General features: G+C 40.0%; 1 protein-coding gene across 1 annotated transcript; it reads left to right on the forward strand.

Annotated features, from left to right (window-relative positions):
• The first annotated feature begins 396 nt into the window (after positions 1 to 396).
• On the forward strand, positions 397 to 19,603 carry stard15 (StAR-related lipid transfer (START) domain containing 15). Its single transcript, XM_036548456.1, has 6 exons — positions 397 to 1,193; positions 13,128 to 13,275; positions 15,892 to 15,995; positions 16,376 to 16,493; positions 17,280 to 17,332; positions 18,602 to 19,603. The coding sequence occupies exons 1-6, from the start codon at positions 1,047 to 1,049 to the stop codon at positions 18,815 to 18,817; spliced, it is 786 nt and encodes a 261-aa protein (XP_036404349.1). The 5' UTR covers positions 397 to 1,046; the 3' UTR covers positions 18,818 to 19,603.
• The last annotated feature ends 1,369 nt before the right edge of the window (positions 19,604 to 20,972 follow it).

The raw sequence follows: 20,972 nt of genomic DNA on the forward strand, positions 1-20,972 counted from the left end.
AAAAAAAAAACGAACAAGGAAATTCTTGTTATAGAAATAAGAGTTCATTCTCGGAGCACAATGAAACATGAAAACGCACATTGGCTACTCTAAATCGTAATACAACGTATTTGAGACGTAAAGAGAGCTAGCTGCGCCTAGCACGCACCAACACACCACCGATACCAACGTAATTTTGCATTATGATGAGATACTTTTCTATGGGAAATGTCGTGTGTAGACTGTTTTGTGGATACGTCAGTGTCACGGATCAGCTGATTCTCACGGAGCAGGCTGCAGGCTGGAACAAGAGCTGAGCGAAGGAAGAGGAAGCGGAGTGAGTGAGTGAGAGAGAGAGAGAGAGAGAGAGAGAGAGAGAGAGAGAGAGAGGGGGGGGGGGGTGCGACGTAGTGAGACTATGACAAAAGATGGATGTGGGGTGGGAGTAGGGGGGTCAACAGACACATAAAGAAATCTGAGAACGGTTCTCATATTCCATCTAGCCACAATAGAAGCCAAACAAAATAAGCAAAGAAAGGAAATCTGCTGCCACAGAGCTAACATGACACTCGATATGTGTCCATCACTCAGTCTGACTGAATAAGAGGGCTTGTACTCTACCCCACCTGAACAACCGGGATATCAGTAACGTGACGCCTTACCTATATATTGCTCTCCTGTCTATGTGACGAGTGACAGAGGATACGGGCTCCCGCTGAATGCTGACAGCAACTGGTACAATATTAGTGCACCTGCTGGAATAACCTATAACAACAGGAACTAAGTTAGATAAGTTTGATAACTACATATCTGATACAACGCGAAGAAGAGGACTTGCAGTTAGTCGAAAGGTGCGCAACACACAGCTTGGATTTGATTAAAACCGATTTTTTCTGTTCATTCCAGTTTCTGAGAGAAGAGGATAGTTTGTGGAAGGTCAGATACAGCAGCGTTAAGTAAACGTGAAGATCTCGGCTCCAGGGTGCCATTCTGGGGGTTTCATTAATAAGGCAATTATTCCCTGATCCGTTTGAACTGTCGCACGCGTTGTATCACGCCAGGAGAAGATGCCGGTCCAGATTCCGGACGATTCCGATTTCACCTCCTTCAAAGAACAGTGCGAAAATCAGGAGGGATGGACCTCCAGGTACAACAAGGGAGGAGTGACCGTGTGGTGCAGAGAGGAAGAGTGTAAGACCGTGCAGAAACTGAAGGCAAGCGTGATTTTATTCTGCTCCTCTGTATCCTCTTTTTAAGCACCGCAGTGCGGACTACACAGTGCGCGCTATGAGTTGAAAGTGGCTTTCCTCACAATCCGTAGCAGCCTACGTGCAAACCGCAGGATCTTACATCGGTGTTGGTAACTGCTAAAAGGGTCCTTGCTGAAGAAAAGGCAAATAGCTCATATGGTTTTCATAAACTCTAAATAACGCTTCAACGGAATAGATTCGGTTGTAGTTTTTGTTATAGTATAATGTATAAAGTATAATGACCGCTAGTATCTGTTATTGTTGTTTTAGAAAGGATATAGTCACGCCATGTCCACCGGGAAAAACAAGTTTATAGCACCCATGTTTCAGATAATGGACTATTTAAATATATGTACATTTGCTGATAGAAATGTGTGCGTTTAGTACTACTAATTATGAGTTCCTTAGTGTCTGTTTAGGACGTAATCGCTTCTGCCTGATATCACACTTTGGAAAACGATCCTCTGAGAAAAGGCAATGGCCAGAGGGCGAGCCATTTCTTTTTTCCAATATAGGTGTAATTACTGAAATTGGTAACTATCACATTGGTAGAACCTACTCTACATGAAAAATTGGGTTGTAGCACTGTGTAAAAATAACAGTAATGATGGAACTAAAACGGCAAACTAAAAAGATAATAAACACGACTAAATATGGCTCTTAAATTTATGAAAAACATATCTAATCCTCCTGCAATTATCTCCATCATACCAGATAATGTTGATGTGAAAATATCAATTGTGAGTTATGTATTACACACACACACGCAGAGAGAGAGAGAGCCAATGAAAATCAGTTGCCAGCAGACATTTCTCGAGTAAAAACCAAGGATAAAAGATGTGTACTGTTGTGTTATGGCAACCCCAAACCAGTAGCTTTATGGCCAGTTGTGTGACTGAGTTGGAGCTGAGTACCACTAATTAGTCATGTGGATATAGTAAAAAGCAGCTCAATTTCCCATTTTCTGTTATCATCAGTGTGAACAGGCCTTGAGTGAAGGACTAACAAGTCTGTTTTTATTTTTAATTTACTTGATTAGCTCTTTGTGCTACTCAGATACAATGCATTGCAAGTAGAGTATTCCAAGGAGAACAGTTTCCTCTATAAAGTTCAATGAGGTTCTCATGAGTTTAGTTTCAGTGCTCAGCTTGTTATGAGTCTGATACTTTTTAGCATAAGGATCAATTATTTTCTACTGAGAGGAGAAAAGATAGCACACTTGCTCAGTGGACATACCTTATTTCATGTGGACATATCTTATTTCACATCATGTATCTTATCTTTTTTACATAGTACAGTCTATTTTTGCTTTGAATTTTCCATAATGAAACAATGCTATGAATCTCACATATCATTAAGTCATGCTCGAAATGTTAATGTGATTATGTATAGTAAGGATCAGTAGTTGATAAGGATCAGTAGACAAGCATCAAGTAGTCATTTCTCATTTATTCCGCTTTCAGCAGTGTTGCTAGCAGGGTGCCCAAAAAACATTTCACAAAATCTATAACAAGCTAATATTGTCTTTCTGACACACCTAAAGTATGATTCCAAGCCATTATTGTTAAACTAAAGGTAAAGGTATGAAAAAAACAAAAGGTGTCATCTTTCTTGTTTTCTAGAAGGCCATGTTTTTGTTTTGTTTTATAAAATCCATCAAACTATTTCATGCAAAATATCAAAAATATGTTGACTTTTAAAATAAAACATCAGGAAAGTAATATCACCTTATGGAGAAATCTGCTAGAATAAAAGTTGTAATATAAGTTTCCTTTGATCACCTCAAGGTCATAGTATTTGTGTGTTGGAAAATCATACCTTGTATTAGAGAGCCAATGCATTTAGGCTAATTCCTCAGTTAAAAGGAAAGTATGAAAGAAGAGTGAGCCCAGTTGTGTGAGCCCAGTTACAGTAAGGAAGCAAGGAAGCTAAAGTGGCAAAGTGGTGTGGATCCCCATCACTACTTAAGATTCGGTGGAGACAGAATACAATAGTCCGGATAATTGAAAGCAAGCTAAATTAAAGGGAGCTCCCAGTGTTCCTCTTTGAGGAAAAACGCATTAACCTAAGGAAAGTGTTTTGTTAGAAGCACTGAGCAGGTGCAAATCAATGATGCAAAGGCTGAACATTTGATGCATGCTTTTTAAATGAAACCAAACACAAGGTTGCTTCTCTTAAGTCTGCTCAGCTCAGGCTGGATCCACATCTGAAATAACACACCTCAGTCAGGAAGGCAAGACAGCTGCTAATTGAGGCTCTGTGGTAATAATTACAAGGAGAAATTATGTCACATGGGAATTTAGCAGTGTTCGTACTTGGTGTTCTTCTGCGGTACATGGTTAATCTTTTGTGAAGTATGCACAATATTATTTGGAACAAGGGTAGGAAGCAGTAGACTAGAAGTTGGGGTAGGTAGTTAGGTAGGTACCTTTTTGGTATATTTCTACACTGACTTTTCAATAATATTGAGTATGTGAAACACAGACTTTGCAAAATATGTTCCTAGTATTAATTATCTTCATCCCTTAAAATGATTGAAAATAATGCTTTGTGAAGTGGAATGCTTGATTCAGAGCTCGTGAGTGCTATGAAAAAACTGTAGGAAGGAGGTGGGTTTCAGTCCAATTATCAAATTTATGTTAAAGTATTTCAGGTATCGCTTGTGGTTTGAAATCTCTAGAAAATTAGAGACTGATAGTGGTTATGTGCTTGAGCAGATTTATATTTTTAAGCTCACTGTGATCATCAATCCAGCTCCACATGTCCCCTAGGGCCTTGAAGGTCAAAGTTGTATTCATACAGCCTCCTTAAAGCAAAGCAGCGACAGTCATAGTATATTTAGACACCCATTTTGAACTGCATAAACAGCACAAAATTGCTTTCCAACAGAATTTTTTGCAGTTGTACCCATTAAGACGCAGTGTGAGCAAGTGCAGTGCGTGGTAGCCGCCTGGAGGGGGATGGGCCTTTCTTGCACAAAAGCTATAACAGCAGGAGCTTTCAGGGGAATCTCTGAGTAAGCAGTGACACGCTGTAGTAGAATGTGGAGCACCAGACGATCACTTCCACTCATAGTGCTGGCAGCAATACCTCTCCGGGGAAACTGTCAGCAGCAGTCTTTTGCAGCGGGGACTGCCAGAGCTGTCCGAGGGGAAGGGACTGTATGCCAGCTACACTTATTGCAGGGAAAGGTGGGAGGGGGGCGGGGGCTGGCACTCTGTGCCTTGATGTACTGCAGCGTACCATGTGTTCCCACACAGTGCACTGCACACTAGCACTGCCCCCAGCAGTATTCTGTATGCTTCGCTCTGCCTACTTCAGCACTCTCCGGTGGAAGCGCAGCAATAAAAATAACAGCTGAGTTTTATCCCTGAAAAAAGAACCGTTCGTTGTGGCCCGTTGAGCTCTGTTTGCTTGCTGTTCCTCTATGCTGTGCAGGACAGTTGAATAAGGTAGCTCTTTGACCTAATCGTTATATAACAGTCATGAAAACTGCCACCCACACACCTCAGCAAAGCAAAGGAGCATACATGCTTCTGCATCCTCCAAAACTCAGATTTTTACACTACTCAACAGTAGCATTAGTTTCAACTGTTTACATTTACTTCCTTCAATTAACAATCAATCAGGGCTCATTCTTCACTCAAGGCAAGCACATTGATGACTGAGTGACTCAGGAGCCCCTCCAATTTTGCTATGATATATTTTCACTTTTTATTACAGTTGCTGCATGCAGCTTGGCTTACAGTTAAAAATATTGTTGTTGTGGTTTATTCTGAAATGTAGCTCCTCAGGACTGAAATATTGAGCTTGGCATTGTTGTTAACCACTTGCTACTGTTACTTTTCTGATATGGGGGAAAAAGTCTGCCTTTTATGACAGGAGCTGAAATTTTAGAGGCTTAAGAGCTTTTTTAAAAGGTATTTTATTTTGACCCCATTTGACTCGCCAGGTTTCAAACATACAGGAGTCAAGTTAATGAGCATAACCACTATACCACTGACCTGCAGTTTCACTCAAAAATTGTTTAATTTCAGCCTGCAGAGCTTGTTCAACACAAGTATCAGTTGTAACAGGACCAGGGTAGTGGTGGTGGAAGGGTGCTATGCGCCTGCAGAGTAGTTCCATTCCCTGGTGGAGTGGAGCCAGGCCACATCTTCCTGCCAGCCCACAGCCACAAACCTGTTGCCAATGAACTCTCCCCCGGCTTATTTAAGGTTCCCCAATCTCTCAAAGGCAGTGAAATACTGTTGAGGGCAAAAGCATGGAGTGTTTTGGCTGAGCTGATAATCATATCTGTGTACTGAATAATTTTGAATGAGAAACTGCATTGCTGTTCCTGGATTGTATTTTGACTACACTCTTGCCTGCTGGCTTGGATTTGTGTGCTGTGCTGGGAACCATCTTAGCTGGCCAGTAATAGACAGGGACTCGTAGGTGCAGGTTAGCTCCACACGGGGTTATGATTTGTTTTCTTCTTTTCATCTTGTTTTGTGCCATTATTGTGGGCAGTGCATATCTGTCACGATAAAAGCCCTAAGGTCCTTTATTTTATTGCCTAACCCCATGCCTCACCTCTGGTCCCATCGCACAGTATTTACTGGACAGCAAAGGATCACTCCCGCTGACATTTCACCCCATTACTTACACTCTTCCCTCTTGCCTCATTTCTCATCCATTCCTATATCCAGACACAACCTGTGGCTTGAAATGGCTTCCGTAACTGTGGTAGGCGATAGATCAGGATAGGGTAACGACTTAACAACATACTGATCATACAGTCTCACAGTGTTCATGGTTAGCACAGAATTGTGTGTTGTAATATGATGCATCTTTCTTTGCTAGCCTAACTAAAGCTCTTTGGGATGCTAGTGAAGCATAGAGCGTAGAGGCCTGAGCACACTGCAGTGTGGGTAGGCTTGGCTGAGCTCTCCTACAGAAGGCTCCACTTTGGCACTTGAGTCATTAGTGGCCTATGGCAGGGTAGAAACGTGTCACATACGAGCTGTACAGTGGCTTTTTGAACATGTGCTCTCATGTAGAATGAAGCTCTGAGGAATACTTTTCAAGTACTTTTCACACAGTATGGTACCCCATACTGTATAAGTACTCTGTGTAAAACTGCACATCATAGGGCTTACAGTGCCCTGTCATCACAAAATAGATATTCTGCTGTTGTGAAAAATTTGGCATGCTGCTGCAGAATGAATAAAGGGGACTGCTGAAACAACCTTAGAGTTTGAAAGGGCTTAGAAGTAGATATCACAGTGTGAAGGCAAAAGGCGACATTGTAGTTCTGTCTCCTCGCCATTTTTTCACTTTTCATAGAGAAATGCATGAGAGAGAATCACAAAGACACTCACAGAGGCCTCGGAATTACACTGGCATAGTTTGTCCTGAAGAGGTCACGGAATGTGAAATTTACGAGGCAATTACAAATGAAGGTAGCGGCTCTTTCTCCCTGACCCATTCCAACTTTGCAATCACCAGAGACATTTTACCTGGTGCTGCCATGCGGCGATGATTGGCAGAATAGATTAAATGCACTTCTCACAGGAGGGGCCAGGGACTGCAACAAAGCGATTTTAGGGGGTTGTGGGATACCTCAGTAGAAAGGGTGCATTTATGCTAAAGCACGCCCTAACTGGGAATGAAATGGGAATTCACAGCAAGAGCTTGTTTAATATATGATGGAAACACAGCCAGGAAGTGTGTCTCACGCTCAAGGGCCCCGTAAGAGTTGCCTGAAAGATTCATGACTTTTCTGTTTCAATGGGGCTCAGTTCAACTCTTCCTGAATTCCAACATGATTTAGAAAACAAAAAGACTGTTAAATGTGAAACCTAATATTTGGCAAGTATGAAATGCAGTATAATTCATTTTTCAACCTAGTATGAAGTGTTTCATTAGAACATGTGCTTCTTTACAGCCTTGTTCTCTACAATATTTTTATATATCCATTATTTCACAGTGGCTACACTTTATTTCGCTGCGGTTGACAAGTAAGTAAAGAGCCCTGTTCCATTGTAATGCAGCTTGTATTGTTTATGCTTCTTTCATGTCACTGCAATTTGTTAGAAGTGAAACAAAAGTATCACTTGAGTATCACTTTGCCTTGAGCTACAGTACCAGCTACACAGTAATTGTTTGAAAATCTTTGTAAACAAAAATTGTGTTACACTAAATGGCAGGAGATAATGCTCCTGAAGCCTTTAAGAGGATGTGTTTCAAACGTGTTTCCTGTGTTCTCCATGTAGATATTTTAGCACTAGATTATTTTTCACATGAGAACATAGTGTGTTCTGAACTTACTTACTGATGGATTCATCTCCTTTACTGCTGGGTTCACCCCTGTGTGGCATAAAGAGAGCTCCTCTGCACTGCTCCATCACACAGTGGGACAACATCAGAATAGTGCTGCATGATATGCCCCAATACATCAGAAAGCCTCTAGTAATGGAAAATCACTGACTGATGGGATTCATTTTGCAGGCTGTTCCACAGGTATTCACTTGGATGTCTGTGCACAAGTTTCAGTTGGTCCAAGCAGAGGCAATTAGGCCTAGAGAGAAACTTCTAGAAAAAAAGGGATGCAATCGTGCTATGCATCTATTATCCTGTGAGTTAAAGAGCCAACATGCAGAAACTCTAACAGGGTGGCATTGCGAGTACACTGGCTTCAGTGTCAGAAGCGGAGGATAGAGGTCCCTCTTAGGTAGGGCGCACTCAGAGACGCTCTGAAAAATTCAGAGCGGAAAACAGAGGTAAAGGCAGGTGGTGATGCTGAAACCTGAGTCGCCTTCACTGCCGTGTTATGGGGGCAAGCACATTTTTTGGGAGGACTCCAGCTGACCCTGAGGTCCATGTCAGATAGAGGACGACAGGGAAGGGACATGAGGATGTTTATTTTTTGGATGGGGGGGGGAGCAAGGGAAGAATTTGGGCTTCTGCAACACTAACAAAAAAAAGGTATAATGGACTCTCCTACATCATTCATGAGGCCTTCTGGGGCACAGCTGTGCCTCTAGCCATGAATAATTGAACGTTCAGAGAAACCGTCGTCGACATTCCATTCACAGAGCCCCAGCAGCGTTTGTTCCAAGAAGCCAAGTGGAAACGGGGAGCAGTTGTTGGAGCTGAGGGAGGGCGGGGACCGCTCATGAATAATGAATGTTGTATTAGCAGGTCAGGGGTAGAGTTACATGGAGCATTTGCATCATTGCCTCAGACAATATCCGATGGCATTGCACCTGACACTCGGCAGCCTCACTTGACCGGCACACCTACGCAAGCACAATGAAAGCCAACTCGTGGGGTAAAAATTCAAAGTGGAAAAAGGCATTTGTTCCATTACGCTCATCCATTTTGACATAAGGGTTTGCATGGCCTGCTAACAGCCACGCTTGGCAGGATGGCTGATATCACTTATTCCTATGCTTGCTTCCAATGCCGTTAGGGAACCATATTCGCTTTCTGCATCAAAGTTTATTAAATCTAAATTTTGGGGAAAAAAATATATAGAACATCGTTCAACTTTCAAGGTACTATCCAAAGTACAGAACATTTGATCTTCTTGTCAAACAGGCTAGGGAGCAGTTTTATTTTACAAGGTGTTTAAAATCTGTGATACAGGTCAAGGGCAGGTTAATTAAGGAGGCACAGTGTGAAAGATAGTTGGCATCAACAATGCCTGTTAAGCAATTTTGGGTTAATGTACTTCTGCAAGTGATCAGCAGTAAGTTCCCTGGATGAAACAGATCGATACTCATTCTTTTTTTTTTTTTTGTAAAGGCCCGGTGACTTGACTGTAATTCTATACTCTTAGAAGAACAACTCATAAAGTACAGTGAAGGAAGCAGAGATCATTATTGATGATCAGATTCATGGCCAACTATTTTGGCCAAGTGGGTCATTACAGACTCACTGGAGGAAAGGCTCAGCATGCCTTTGAAATATATATCTAAACACACTACAGAAGGACTGCTGAATATAACATTCTTGCATTCAATTTTTTAAATCTATGAAAGAGTGTAGGTGCTGTCCACACATCTAATGCAAAAAGCAAATTTAGGCAGCTAAAAGTGAACAGCCTTTCCACTGAGACGTCTGGTAATGTACCTGTTCTCTTCCTCCAGACAGTACCCAGGCAGTGTCTGCTGGCTCAGAACCAACGTCCTAGCAGGGTCTGTTGCTTTTAATCTTTTGTTCTCAGATTAGCCTTTTGGTCTTCAGGATGGTCCTTCTGTCACTGTCTGAAGCTGCACAGAATAACTGAATCACACCTAGCTTCTAATGACAGGGCTCCTAAGCAAAGCTCAATATCACAAACAGTGACTTGTCCAGGAGGAATTCGAAGGGAGGTGCGAGAAACCAAAAAGTCCCGTACTGCAGGAAGGAGTTCCTGTAGAGGCTCACAAACATTATTCGATTCGTAACGTTTGTTCGGTTAACCTGTATTTATCGACAAAGCAGTTGTTCACTCAACCAAAATACTACATAGTTTCTGTTATTTAAAGCAGTTTCTTGTAGCTAGCTTGGGTTAATATGGCTGTGTATTATAGACTGGACTTTATTTCCTGTTCATTTGATTTAACAACTGAACTGAATCTTCCCGACATGAGTCAGAAGCAGACTACCTTCGTTAAAGAGATTATGATACCTCAAGGAGCTGAGTCATGTTTTTAAGTAAATTAGGAATATATTCATTTTAGATGTGCTCATTTCACAAATAAAATACTGCTTCTATACTGTTAACTCAATACTTATTAACTCTGCGACATACTTTTCTTTCAACAGCCAGCCTAGGAAATCCATAATTTAGCGTAATACATCTTTATGCTTCTTAGTGGGGACTTCTTCAATCCCCACATTGCTTTTATCAGTAGTCATAATGAGCAAAATCATTACTTCAGAAGAGAATGTTGGGCTATGCAGTTTAAAACCTTCCACAGAGCCCCATCTAGTGAACAAATGAAGTCTGTATAACTTCTGTATAACGTCTTAAAGGGGCTATCTTAGCGTGAAAGCTAAGGCTCCTTCATGTTTTCCTGGTTTAGATATTGTCCTCAGTGTACTTTAGTAACTGGTGCCTGAGCTCAGCCTGAGCATTATCAATGAAGGTTATTCACATTGTTGCACTTAACATATGAATATTTTAATTTGAATTGGCACTTTATTTTAGGATCAATGTATACATTGATCAATTGTTTATAGTCTGATTCTGAACACCCCCTTTCCATTCACATTCTTAGCGTTTTTACAGGCCTTTATGTGTGGTGTAATGTAGAATTGGAAGGGAAACAGAATTCAGTTTGATGAACACCCTAGACTTTGCAATAGTGTTTATAAATGCCCGAGACTTATTTGGCCATTATTCAATGTATTGACTGATGAGGTAGCCTAGAAATTACAGTATATAGTGATGATTTAATTGACACGAACAAGACCTGCTGAGGTCCAATATGGCATCAAATTTTAGTTTCTGTTTCCTACATAACTACAACCGAGACTGACTGTGATAACCGTTAGTTGTACATTGTAGTGATTATGGAATTCAATTAAGAGGCATGAGGAGACCATGGCTTTCAGGGTGCAACATCTGCAGAGTGGTGTTTGCAAACTAATAGAAAAGCTTGTGGAAAATGTTTCTTAATGCATATTAAAGCATGGCCCTTGGTTGTACAAATCATTACTATTGAGACAGCAGTTAGTGCAGGAATTTTATGTTTTGTTGATCTGTTGTACCAAAACCTATTCATATTAAAACTGGTGACACAAAAATATTCCTTAAGTAAGCTTAAGAAAGCTCTTTCATTGCTTATAGGTTACTTTTTACCAGGGCCTCATGCAAAGCTCATGCAAAGCACAGCCCTGGATTAATATCATCTCATAATTTGCTTCGCTGCTTTTGTGAAAAAGAATCTATGAGGGAGATTCTAATGCCATGAACTGCTATGCAGGCTTGTGCCAGAGGTGCCTTTAAATTGCTATGTTGGCATTTCAGTAAATGTGTTCTCCAGCTTTATGATTTGTAAGCAGAACTGAATGTTACTGTAGCCCTTTTTTGCACCGTTGAAGTACAGAAGAGAAATATGGGTTTTCAGATCACTTTTGTACTATAATCATTGTTGCTGTAATCATTTGCTTTGTATAATTTCTGCTGAATTCTTCATTGATTGGTGAAGTCCTTTAGTTTACATTTGAATTTTATGTGATGTACTATGTATCTACTGCCAAAACACTAAGGTTTATAAAATACTTCCTATAGCATAAACCTGACGGTACTGTATGTTTCCGGTAATGATCATATGTTCATAATGACTAACCAGGCTGGTGCTATCATGCCCACTTCGTTCTTTTAATAAGATCAATTTGTTCCATTTCTTTACTTTGTAACTGTGACTTGTGCAGCAGCTGCTAATTACACATTGCCACTGGTCTTCAAGCATGGCTAAACGATGTCCTTTTAAGGTTGGCAAACCTGCAGGCCCTTTCCATTGTCTCTGTGTTATTGGCGCTGCCTGTCTGAAATATCACCTTTTGTCTGGGTGAAGTTCCAGAGTTTGCAGCCCTAATTAATCAGGTGAGTTCAAGGGGATAATTGTATGCACGGTCCTGAAACCCAACCGGTCACTTAATCCTGGACCAGCTACCAATTTGACAACATGCGCAGGCTTGTCTCTCTAGTTGCATTGCGAAGACAAGCTTACAGCTTACAAAAGGGAAACACAACAGCGAAATGTGGCCCACTTTCCATGTGCCAGTTGACGTCAGTGATTCAGTTTTAACTGTGTTTACCATGGCATGTTATCCTTGAGATTTCAGCCGGGCGAATGTAACTGAATCTAACATAAGCAATTGTGAAAGCCTCTGAGTACAGAGGGGACCATGTTTAGGCCAAAGTGGTGAGAAGGAGGTGAGAAGGAGATATGGTAAAAGAATGGTATTGAAATAGGTCACTGCCTTGTCCTCTAGTGCCATAATCCGTGAGCATTTAATCAAGTTTAGGATTGGCTGCAAGGCTTTCTTAAATAGCCCAATAGCCCTGTTTCTGCTTTGAACCTGAGTTCTAGATGGGAGTCATAAAGACTGAATTGAATTTGTGTAATGGAGCTTGATATCTTTGATCCTTTGTGCATGAAGGATGAAAAATGACTGCAACAAAAGGTTTTGAAAAATTGGATATCTGGTGGCATTGAATTTAGCATTGTTCAGTTAAATGCAAGTGTTGTACTACCATAATTTGTTGTCATTTTTTAAATGTCAATGATCTGAAATTGAATTCATAATGGAACATTTGCCTGTAAAAACCAAACTGGAAGCACCCTGCAGTACCTTCCATACATAAATTATAATTGAGGGAGTAGTACTCCTAACATATACAGTAGCATGCAGTCATGACCCATGGCAAAATAGTAGAACGAATTCATCAATACAACAGGGTATCAAGGTTTGCTAAATATGGCTGGTAGCCACTGTTTCCATATGTATTAGTTGTGATAGGTTTTGTATATATGCCAGGTTTCAATTCATTAGTTCATTCAATTCACAAGCTATTTTAGCATCTGGACAAAAAATGATTGTTGAAATACCAGATGTTGGTATTGTGGAATATCAGAATTATTAGAATACTTTATTCATTCCCAAAGGGTGATTTTATTTTACCACCAGCAACAGATATATGAACAACAGTCACTTAGACCCTACCTCTGAACTTCTGAACCTAAGGTGGGAGTACATTTTCCATAGGCCTCTTCAGTCTCATCAGGTTGCAAGGAATTTGGTCATACTTATCAACAGTCTCATTGCTGGTCTGTAAAATTCTGACAACACAACAACAATCCTAACAGAGATAAGTGTGTTCGACATTTGTGAAACTGTGTTCTCATGTTGTTTCAGATGAGGATAGTTTGCAAGGACGTGACAGCTGAAACATTGTACGATGTCCTCCACGACTCGAGCTACCGTAAGAAGTGGGACACCAACATGATCGACACCTTCGATATCGGGAGGCTGACAGTGAATGCAGATGTGGGGTATTACTCCTGTGAGTGAAGCTTTTGTCCTCTTTATCCTGTACAGACACATCACCTCCCTCAGGAAATTCACTGCCACATTCATTGACCTATGGCATGTTGACACAAGTTTTTTTCTGTAATTTACCAGTGGCAGTGAGCTGATTGACAGGCCAATAAGTTTTTTTTTTTTTCAATTTGAGCATCCACCCTTTCCCTAATCAAACAAGGCATTTGAATGCATTCAAAATCAATAATAAAAGCAAGACAATACACATGAATATGGGAATAAGCATGCACTCAGAGTTCAGGTGACACATATTGATTTGTCCAGACCAAATTAGAGTTGAAATTCACCATTTATAGATGTGAATGAGATTATTGTATACAGTGCATTGATTAGGGACCCTCATATTGCCCTTTAAAGATTTTTTAAAGAGTTTTGAAAGGTGCCTGCATTAACAACCAGCACAAACCTCTCCCTCTCTCTCTCATACACACACACACACACACACACACACACACACACACACACGCATACAGTAAAATTAAAGACGCTCCAATATGTTAGTGTAGTGCACTGATAAATGTGTACAATCTTTTCCCAAGCAAATAAACAGTGTCAAAGCAGGATTTGTGTTTTTTTATCTAAATATAGTGAATCTGAATCTGCTGTCTATTTGTTTTTGGATGCTGTATGTCTTCAACCTACCACTGCTTAGATTGAATGGCCCCAAGTTAAAAAGCTTCGAATCCTGGTGTCAAGGCTGATGTCTGAAAGGCCTTTTGGACTGTATTTTTTCATTGTGTCACAACAAAATGACTGTATGGCTGAGGTGTCATTCATCTGAAAATGAGTTGCTCGTAGCCTTCTATCAAACTGTAATTGAAGTCATCTACTGGGGTGAACGTGTATGTGACAGTGATTCACACTCGGCTTTTGATTGTTGTTTTTTTTACACCTCCATAATTGCCATTTTTTGTCCTCAATATTCTGAAGTGCTCCACAGTTGAAAAACAAAAAAGCCAGTGAAGAGTCAATCCATTTCATCCTGATGGTATGAATTATTGAGCTGTGCCATATGTTTGCTTGAGTTACAGTATTTTCATTAAATGAAAGAATTGCAACCTCACATCAGAATTACAGATGTGTTTTCAGCAAGTTTTAGCGTGTTTCAAAACAAAAACACACTGGAACTATTGCAATGGCAATTATTTATTCCTTTTTATTTTGTAATAGCCTGTAGAACTGCATACAGATTAGATCTTAAAGATGGAAATGTTCAGCTGGCAAGCATTTTGTACCTTCTTATATCACCATCAACAAAGACAAACATCATTTAAGTGATTGGCTTTTAGCTGCGTCTGATTGGCCAGTCAATGTTATGAAAATCATTAGAATGCCTTCACGGTCCTCATCATTCATCTGTGTTGATGATTTAATCTCGCTCCTACTTTGCTTTCTTGCTTTGGGTTTGAATGTCCATAAATGTATCAGGCATTGACTTCAGTTCAACAGAGATGACTTTTCATAATATCTTTTCCAAAGCTCAGATCCTAATGGGTGTGTTGTTTGTGACTCGCAAGCAGGCACTGTAGTAGCAGCTAATTCTTGGCGGTATCCATGAGCTAGTAGAATCAATAAAACCTAATTTACTGCTCCAGAGAGCTTTCTGTGACAATGATCCTAGCCAATTGACCAGGAAGGCTGGGGAAGGGGAGACTCAGAAGAGTAATGGCAGGCCTCCTGATAATATTACCTGACTGATTTATTCAGATATAATCTAGGTCCATGTTTTTCTTCAAACAAGGATTCTTTTCACTTTTTTGTTATTAATATCCTGAGCTGTGTAATAAACTGAGAGTTATTTAATACGCATGATATGTATTTTTGTGATTCTGTGTTTTACTCATAGAATAATGTATGACAAAACGAAGCAACTACATTGTAATGAAAGTGCAGCACAGTGTGGTATTGGATACGTTAACTTGGGACTCATAAATCCAGAAACACTGGGCTGGAATCATTTTCTTATAGTTTCATTTTAATTATTGGTTTGGTTCTTCTCTAATGAGTGTAGTTCAGGAATTTACACTGCCATCTACAGGACAGTAGTAGACAAAGTAGTCTGACAAAGCCTATCATAAGACATTGATGTTTAACCTATGGATCCATTGTGAAAGCACTGATTGTATGTTTGCTTACCTAGAAACATAGTTGATAAATATTATTACTTTACAGGCGGTGTATGCTGTATTATGCCTTGTGTCTAGCCAAGGTCAAAATACCAGTATTGAACAATGCACCATTTGAAGGGATGGAAAAGTGGTGTATTGTCTTAAGTAGCATCTGGCATCTTTCTGTGAACTTGATCGCATGATCTGTGCTTTTCATTGTGTCTATGATTTATTTTAGATGGAATGTTAATTGTAAAGGCTGCCTTTAGCATGCTTTTTAATTCCTTTAGATTTTGTAAATGTGTTGTTATTTGTAGATAGTCAGTGCATGCACGCCCGTCTGTATGAAAGTTTATTTGTTTATTAAAGTTTATTTTTATATGTTGTCTGTATGTTGTATGTTATTTATTTGTATGTTGTCTGCATGAAAGTTTATTTCATGGTCATTCTGCCAACTCATCTGTGTACAGGGAGGTGCCCCAGCCCGCTGAAGAACAGAGACTTTGTCACCATGCGGTCGTGGCTCCCTCTCGGAAATGACTACATGATCATCAACTACTCTGTCAAACACCCAGTAGGTTTCTGCGAAAAAGCGCCCTCCGGTAACTGTAGATTTTTGCTGGAGTGGTTAACTCTCAGAAGCCACACAAAGGGGTCAGTTTGTTTCTGGGTCAGTCTGTTGTAACATAAGAAGAACAGGTCAGACTTATTAGCCAAGCTGTTGTATCAAGTGAATAGAAGGTCACACTCTGTTTTCTAGGTTAAAGTTAAATGGCATAGATCCTGAGCAATAAATGCAATACATTAATTCCCATATGATAAGTTAATTCCCATGTATCTTCTGTCAATATAATAAGCATACCATAAGAAAACGATCACTTGGCATAGAAATGGACCTTTGTCTTTTAGGCTCTGCTCACTAATACATGTGTTTGCTATGTTCTCTTACTCCAGCAATATCCTCCAAAGAAAGACTATGTGAGAGCTGTGTCTCTATTGACTGGTTACCTCATTCAGTCCAATGGCGCAAACTGCTGTACACTTTACTACTTGACGCAGGTAGACCCCAAAGGTAAGAAGTTCTTTAACGTAGATCACACACAATTGTGCCAAATAAGGGTCCTATGGACGGGGAAAAAGTTATGTAAATCTAGATTTTTTTTTTTTTTGCCTTCTGGAAAACAGAAGCTCTGTCGGTGCCTAGGTTGCGTTTTTACAGTCCTGTTCCTGTTTATGCCTTGAGGGGCACTTCCTCTACTGCTGTAACTTACGCTTGACTGAAGTATCAGGAAGCGGGAGGCAAAAATAAACCAGTGCAATACACATCTTTTATTCATACACCAAAGCTGCCTTTTCCAAACTTGCAGCTACCACTTTTATTATTAATGTCTTCCGCTGCAAGGTGTATGTTTTTGACTTAGCATGTGCATCATACCCTCGGGTGGGGGTTAACCCTGCACTGTACAGTATGACGCATTTCCTTCCATAGACGTTCTTGGCTTTCAAGAAACGGAAGTGACTGAAGACCATCTGCTTTTTGCTAAACGCAATGGTCATGGTTAAAAGGACACTTTGTTCACAACGGTAGCATTGATCAATTTACTGTACATTGTTTACGTGTTTAGTTGGAAGCAATTGTTGATACTTTATTAGAACTTTTAGAAGGTAATTTGTGTTGAAGGCCTGATGTCAGTTTTAACTTATAGATCATTAGTGGATTTTGTTACTGCAGCCATCAAATCAATGCTTAGACACTGTGGTTTAGGTTTCTCATTCCACAAATTTATGTGTGTATGAAATAAGTACTATTTATAAGGGCTTATAGGCCTAGTCTGAAATTCAGCTGTTTCTATTGCAGGTTCCTTACCAAAGTGGGTGGTCAATAAGGTCTCTCAATTTGTGGCTCCAAAGGTAACCATACACATGTATTACATATTCCAGAGCAGCTCATCTCTCTTTTTTTTTTACATTATATTCCAACAGAAAGTGTACACTGTCCTGTGATCTCTTTGAATGGAAGCGCTCAATCCTGTAACAAAATGTACTCAAGCAAGCAGACCAATAGTGGTCATATTGAAGTCAGTTTTAGAATTAGTGTTAGAATACATCATTGGATGTGTTATTGTATATTCACTCAAAAAGAACTAGAGTACCTCTATAGCATGTCCAAATACAGATATTTTATTCAGTCACAATACAAAAACAACCACAGAGGATATACTGTCTTTGGACCATGGACCTATACAGTATGTATATGGGCATGGGAGTAGCTACACTCTTTGCTTGGTTTAATTCACAGTATGTGCATCTACATTTTCAGTCTAGGATAATGAATCTTTACACTGCCATGCATTTTATTGTTCTTTATCATAGTTTTTTTCCTTTCCTTCTTCACATCTTATTCTTAGTGCAGTTTTGCCTAAACATGCATATTAAAACAATTTCCCACCCAGACAGTATTTAAATTAAGCAAAATTTACTTTTTATTTTAATTAACACATTTGATAACAGAGCTCTGAAACTCAGAAGACATTTCTCATTGCTTGCTGTTTCTATCACAAGGCCTTTATAACAAAGTACAAATGTTTTCACTACCCTGCACTGCCATCTACTGGTCAAATATAACAAGCTACAGGATATAGCTTCAGCTACCTCTTTTGGTATGTTTGTAGTTTCCTTTGAAATACAATACATTAAATACAACAATGTTTAAATACAAAACATTTAGTCTTCTTTGTATGATTATTAACTGATATATTAAATTTCCACACTGTCAGTCACCTTCTTACAGTACATATATCCAGTAGGCTATTTGAGGGGGGATGAGGGAGGATGCTATCCTCCTTGTTGGCAAAATGACCAAAATGCATCCCCCTTGTTAACCTGCCATCCCCCCTCTCCATCCCCTAGTTAGTAGCAGAGAGAGTGCTGTGTGTGCATCTGCCATCCCCCCTGTTAAAAATGAACAAATCACCTGCTGCATATATCTCAACCATAATGTACCAAGAACAGAAATGGCCATGCTGGATCAAAACATGGCACCCTCATCTGGCAGCTGTTTTCAGAACAATCAATCCGGGAACAGGTTCGACACTCCCACTTCACACATGCTCATCCACGTGGGCTCTTTCACTGCGGGTCTCCACGTCACCTCGGGGTTCTGTCTGTGCTCTCTGGCAGGCGATGAAGAAGATCTACAAGGCTTGCCAGAAGTACCCGGAGTGGAAGCGCAAGCACAACCCCAACCTGAAGCCGTGGATGTACCCCGAGCAGAACACGCTACCCTGCATCAGCGCGGCCGACCTGAGCGTGCAGAGGGCCGACTCGCTGGAGAACATTGACGAGAGCGGGCTGAGCGAGGAGAAGACGCACAACAGCGACGACGACGAAACCTAATCCTCCTCCCGGAAAAGCCCGGCCGCGGTTAAACGCAGCGGAGGGCGCAAACGCGATTCACTGACTGGATGTGTGTATATATGTGTGTGTGTGCGTGTGTGTGTGTGTGTGTGTGTGTGCACGTGCATATGTTGTATAGTGTGATGCAATACGGATTTCCACTACAACCCTTGACCTTCATGGCACTGTTTCATTATTATTTTAATTGTGCATTTTTTGCACAACGCTTGTCAATGGTTGGGTTTCCAGAGGGAGTTTTGAAATGACTTCAGCAATTCGTGGCAGAGACAAAAATCAGTGTTTGTCTGTTTCAGCATCTGTAGACAGAAGCAAGATTTTGGTAACATGGGACACCTAAACAAATGTAAACAAACAACATTTTTAGGTTGATCCAAAAACCTCCTTTGGAAGCTCTGCTAATATGAGTATTAATTTTCACAGAAAATTCTGCTGTAAGTCTGCATTGTGTTCCTTCCAAACAGCTGAGACCATGCGAGCATGTGAAGATTCAGTCAGCTAGAACTGAGGCTTTCATCACTTAGATGATGATATTTAATGCTCTCTTGCCATGTTATTTCTGCCTCTCTTCTTTTCTTGGTTAATTTCATATTGCTTGTGCGTTGTTTCCAACACAGCCTCCCAGGCAATAACTCAACATGTGATAATGTTTGCTAACAATGTGGCAGCTACTGGAAAATGGGATCTATGGGTTTGATTGGAAATAACTTATCATAAATAAGCAAAACACAAATGTGTTGATGTGCAGGTGCCTGGAGGATTCAAAGGGGCAGCTGGTAGCTAGAAGTCAGATTGAAAGCTTATGGAGTCCGCTGTAACTGAGACACATAACATAAAGTAAGTTTCTCCTCCTTGTGAGGAGTACTTGGAGACAAATGGATCAGTGTGGAAACATTCACAAACCTTTGAGCCTCATGTCCTGTTAAGTCCTTGGGCATATCATATAATTCTTAATTATTCTTCATTAAATCTTATAGTGTTCTCAATATTTAATATTTAATGTCAAAATGCAGATTTTCCAAATGTAAGGAGAAGTAAAAGTAAAATAAAATTATTCGCTTAATACATCATTAATGCTGCAAAATATCATGACAGCATCTCCCTTACAATAATTGTGATAAAATGAGTTCCTAGCATGACAAGTGTGGACATGCTAAGTAAATACATGGTGGCAATCAAATGCAAAGTAATCTGGAATTGGCTGTTATCCAGATTATTACGGTAAACATGGGTAAACCAGTTATATCATTCAAAATGTGAGCCCATAATAATACCTAAGATACATGCATTTATTTGGCTGTGCTGTAATAATGCCAACTCTTTGTATTGTCACTGATTTTATTATTCCACTCAAAACATGTAGAGGGGACTGTTAACAATACCCAACCTCAGTGGTGTTATACTCATTGGTATGTCTGTAGGGATTTTTTTTCATTTGCAGGATGTTTGAAGAGTCACAAAAATAAGCAATATATGAGGTTTGAAGAAATAAAGGAGAGAGAGAATGTAAATCAATACAATTGTATTTAGCTTTTCATAGTTGACAATTATATATTGCATTTTACAAACCTGAGAAATGGAATTTAAAACTGGACTATAATAATAAATTAAATCTATTTTGTGCATGTGAACCCAAGGAAAGGACTGAGAAATCTCTATCTGGGTTGGCCTGAGTATTTTGCTAACCAGTTTGAATTAAAACAGCATGATGATATCCTATTTAGTAATTTATTCTTTTATTTATTCATCTGATTTACTCTGTACAGCTGATGAGCTGGTATGACATTGAGGTTGAACTGATGTTAGGTACTGCCTAGATTTTGGAGCATCGTGTTTGAACACTGTGGAATATTCTGAATTCCTCTTACCTGCTTAGCCCTTGAGGAGTACTTCTGTCGGAACAGTGGTTTCCAAATAAGTCACTGCTGTAAATAAGGTTTGCAAAATATTACATTTAAGAGCTTAACTGATCACCTGAAGAGACCCAGACCAAGTGTGTGACTCTAAAAAAGGTGACACCAAGCAAGTAAGGAAAATGCATACCATGCAGACACAGTCTGTATGGTGAAGGCCACTGGCACTACTCCCTGTGACACTGAACAGCATTGTGTACAGCAGCTGTGTAACCTGGAAAGGG

This window comes from Megalops cyprinoides, chromosome 16, assembly GCF_013368585.1.
Source record: "Megalops cyprinoides isolate fMegCyp1 chromosome 16, fMegCyp1.pri, whole genome shotgun sequence".
NCBI lineage: Eukaryota > Metazoa > Chordata > Actinopteri > Elopiformes > Megalopidae > Megalops > Megalops cyprinoides.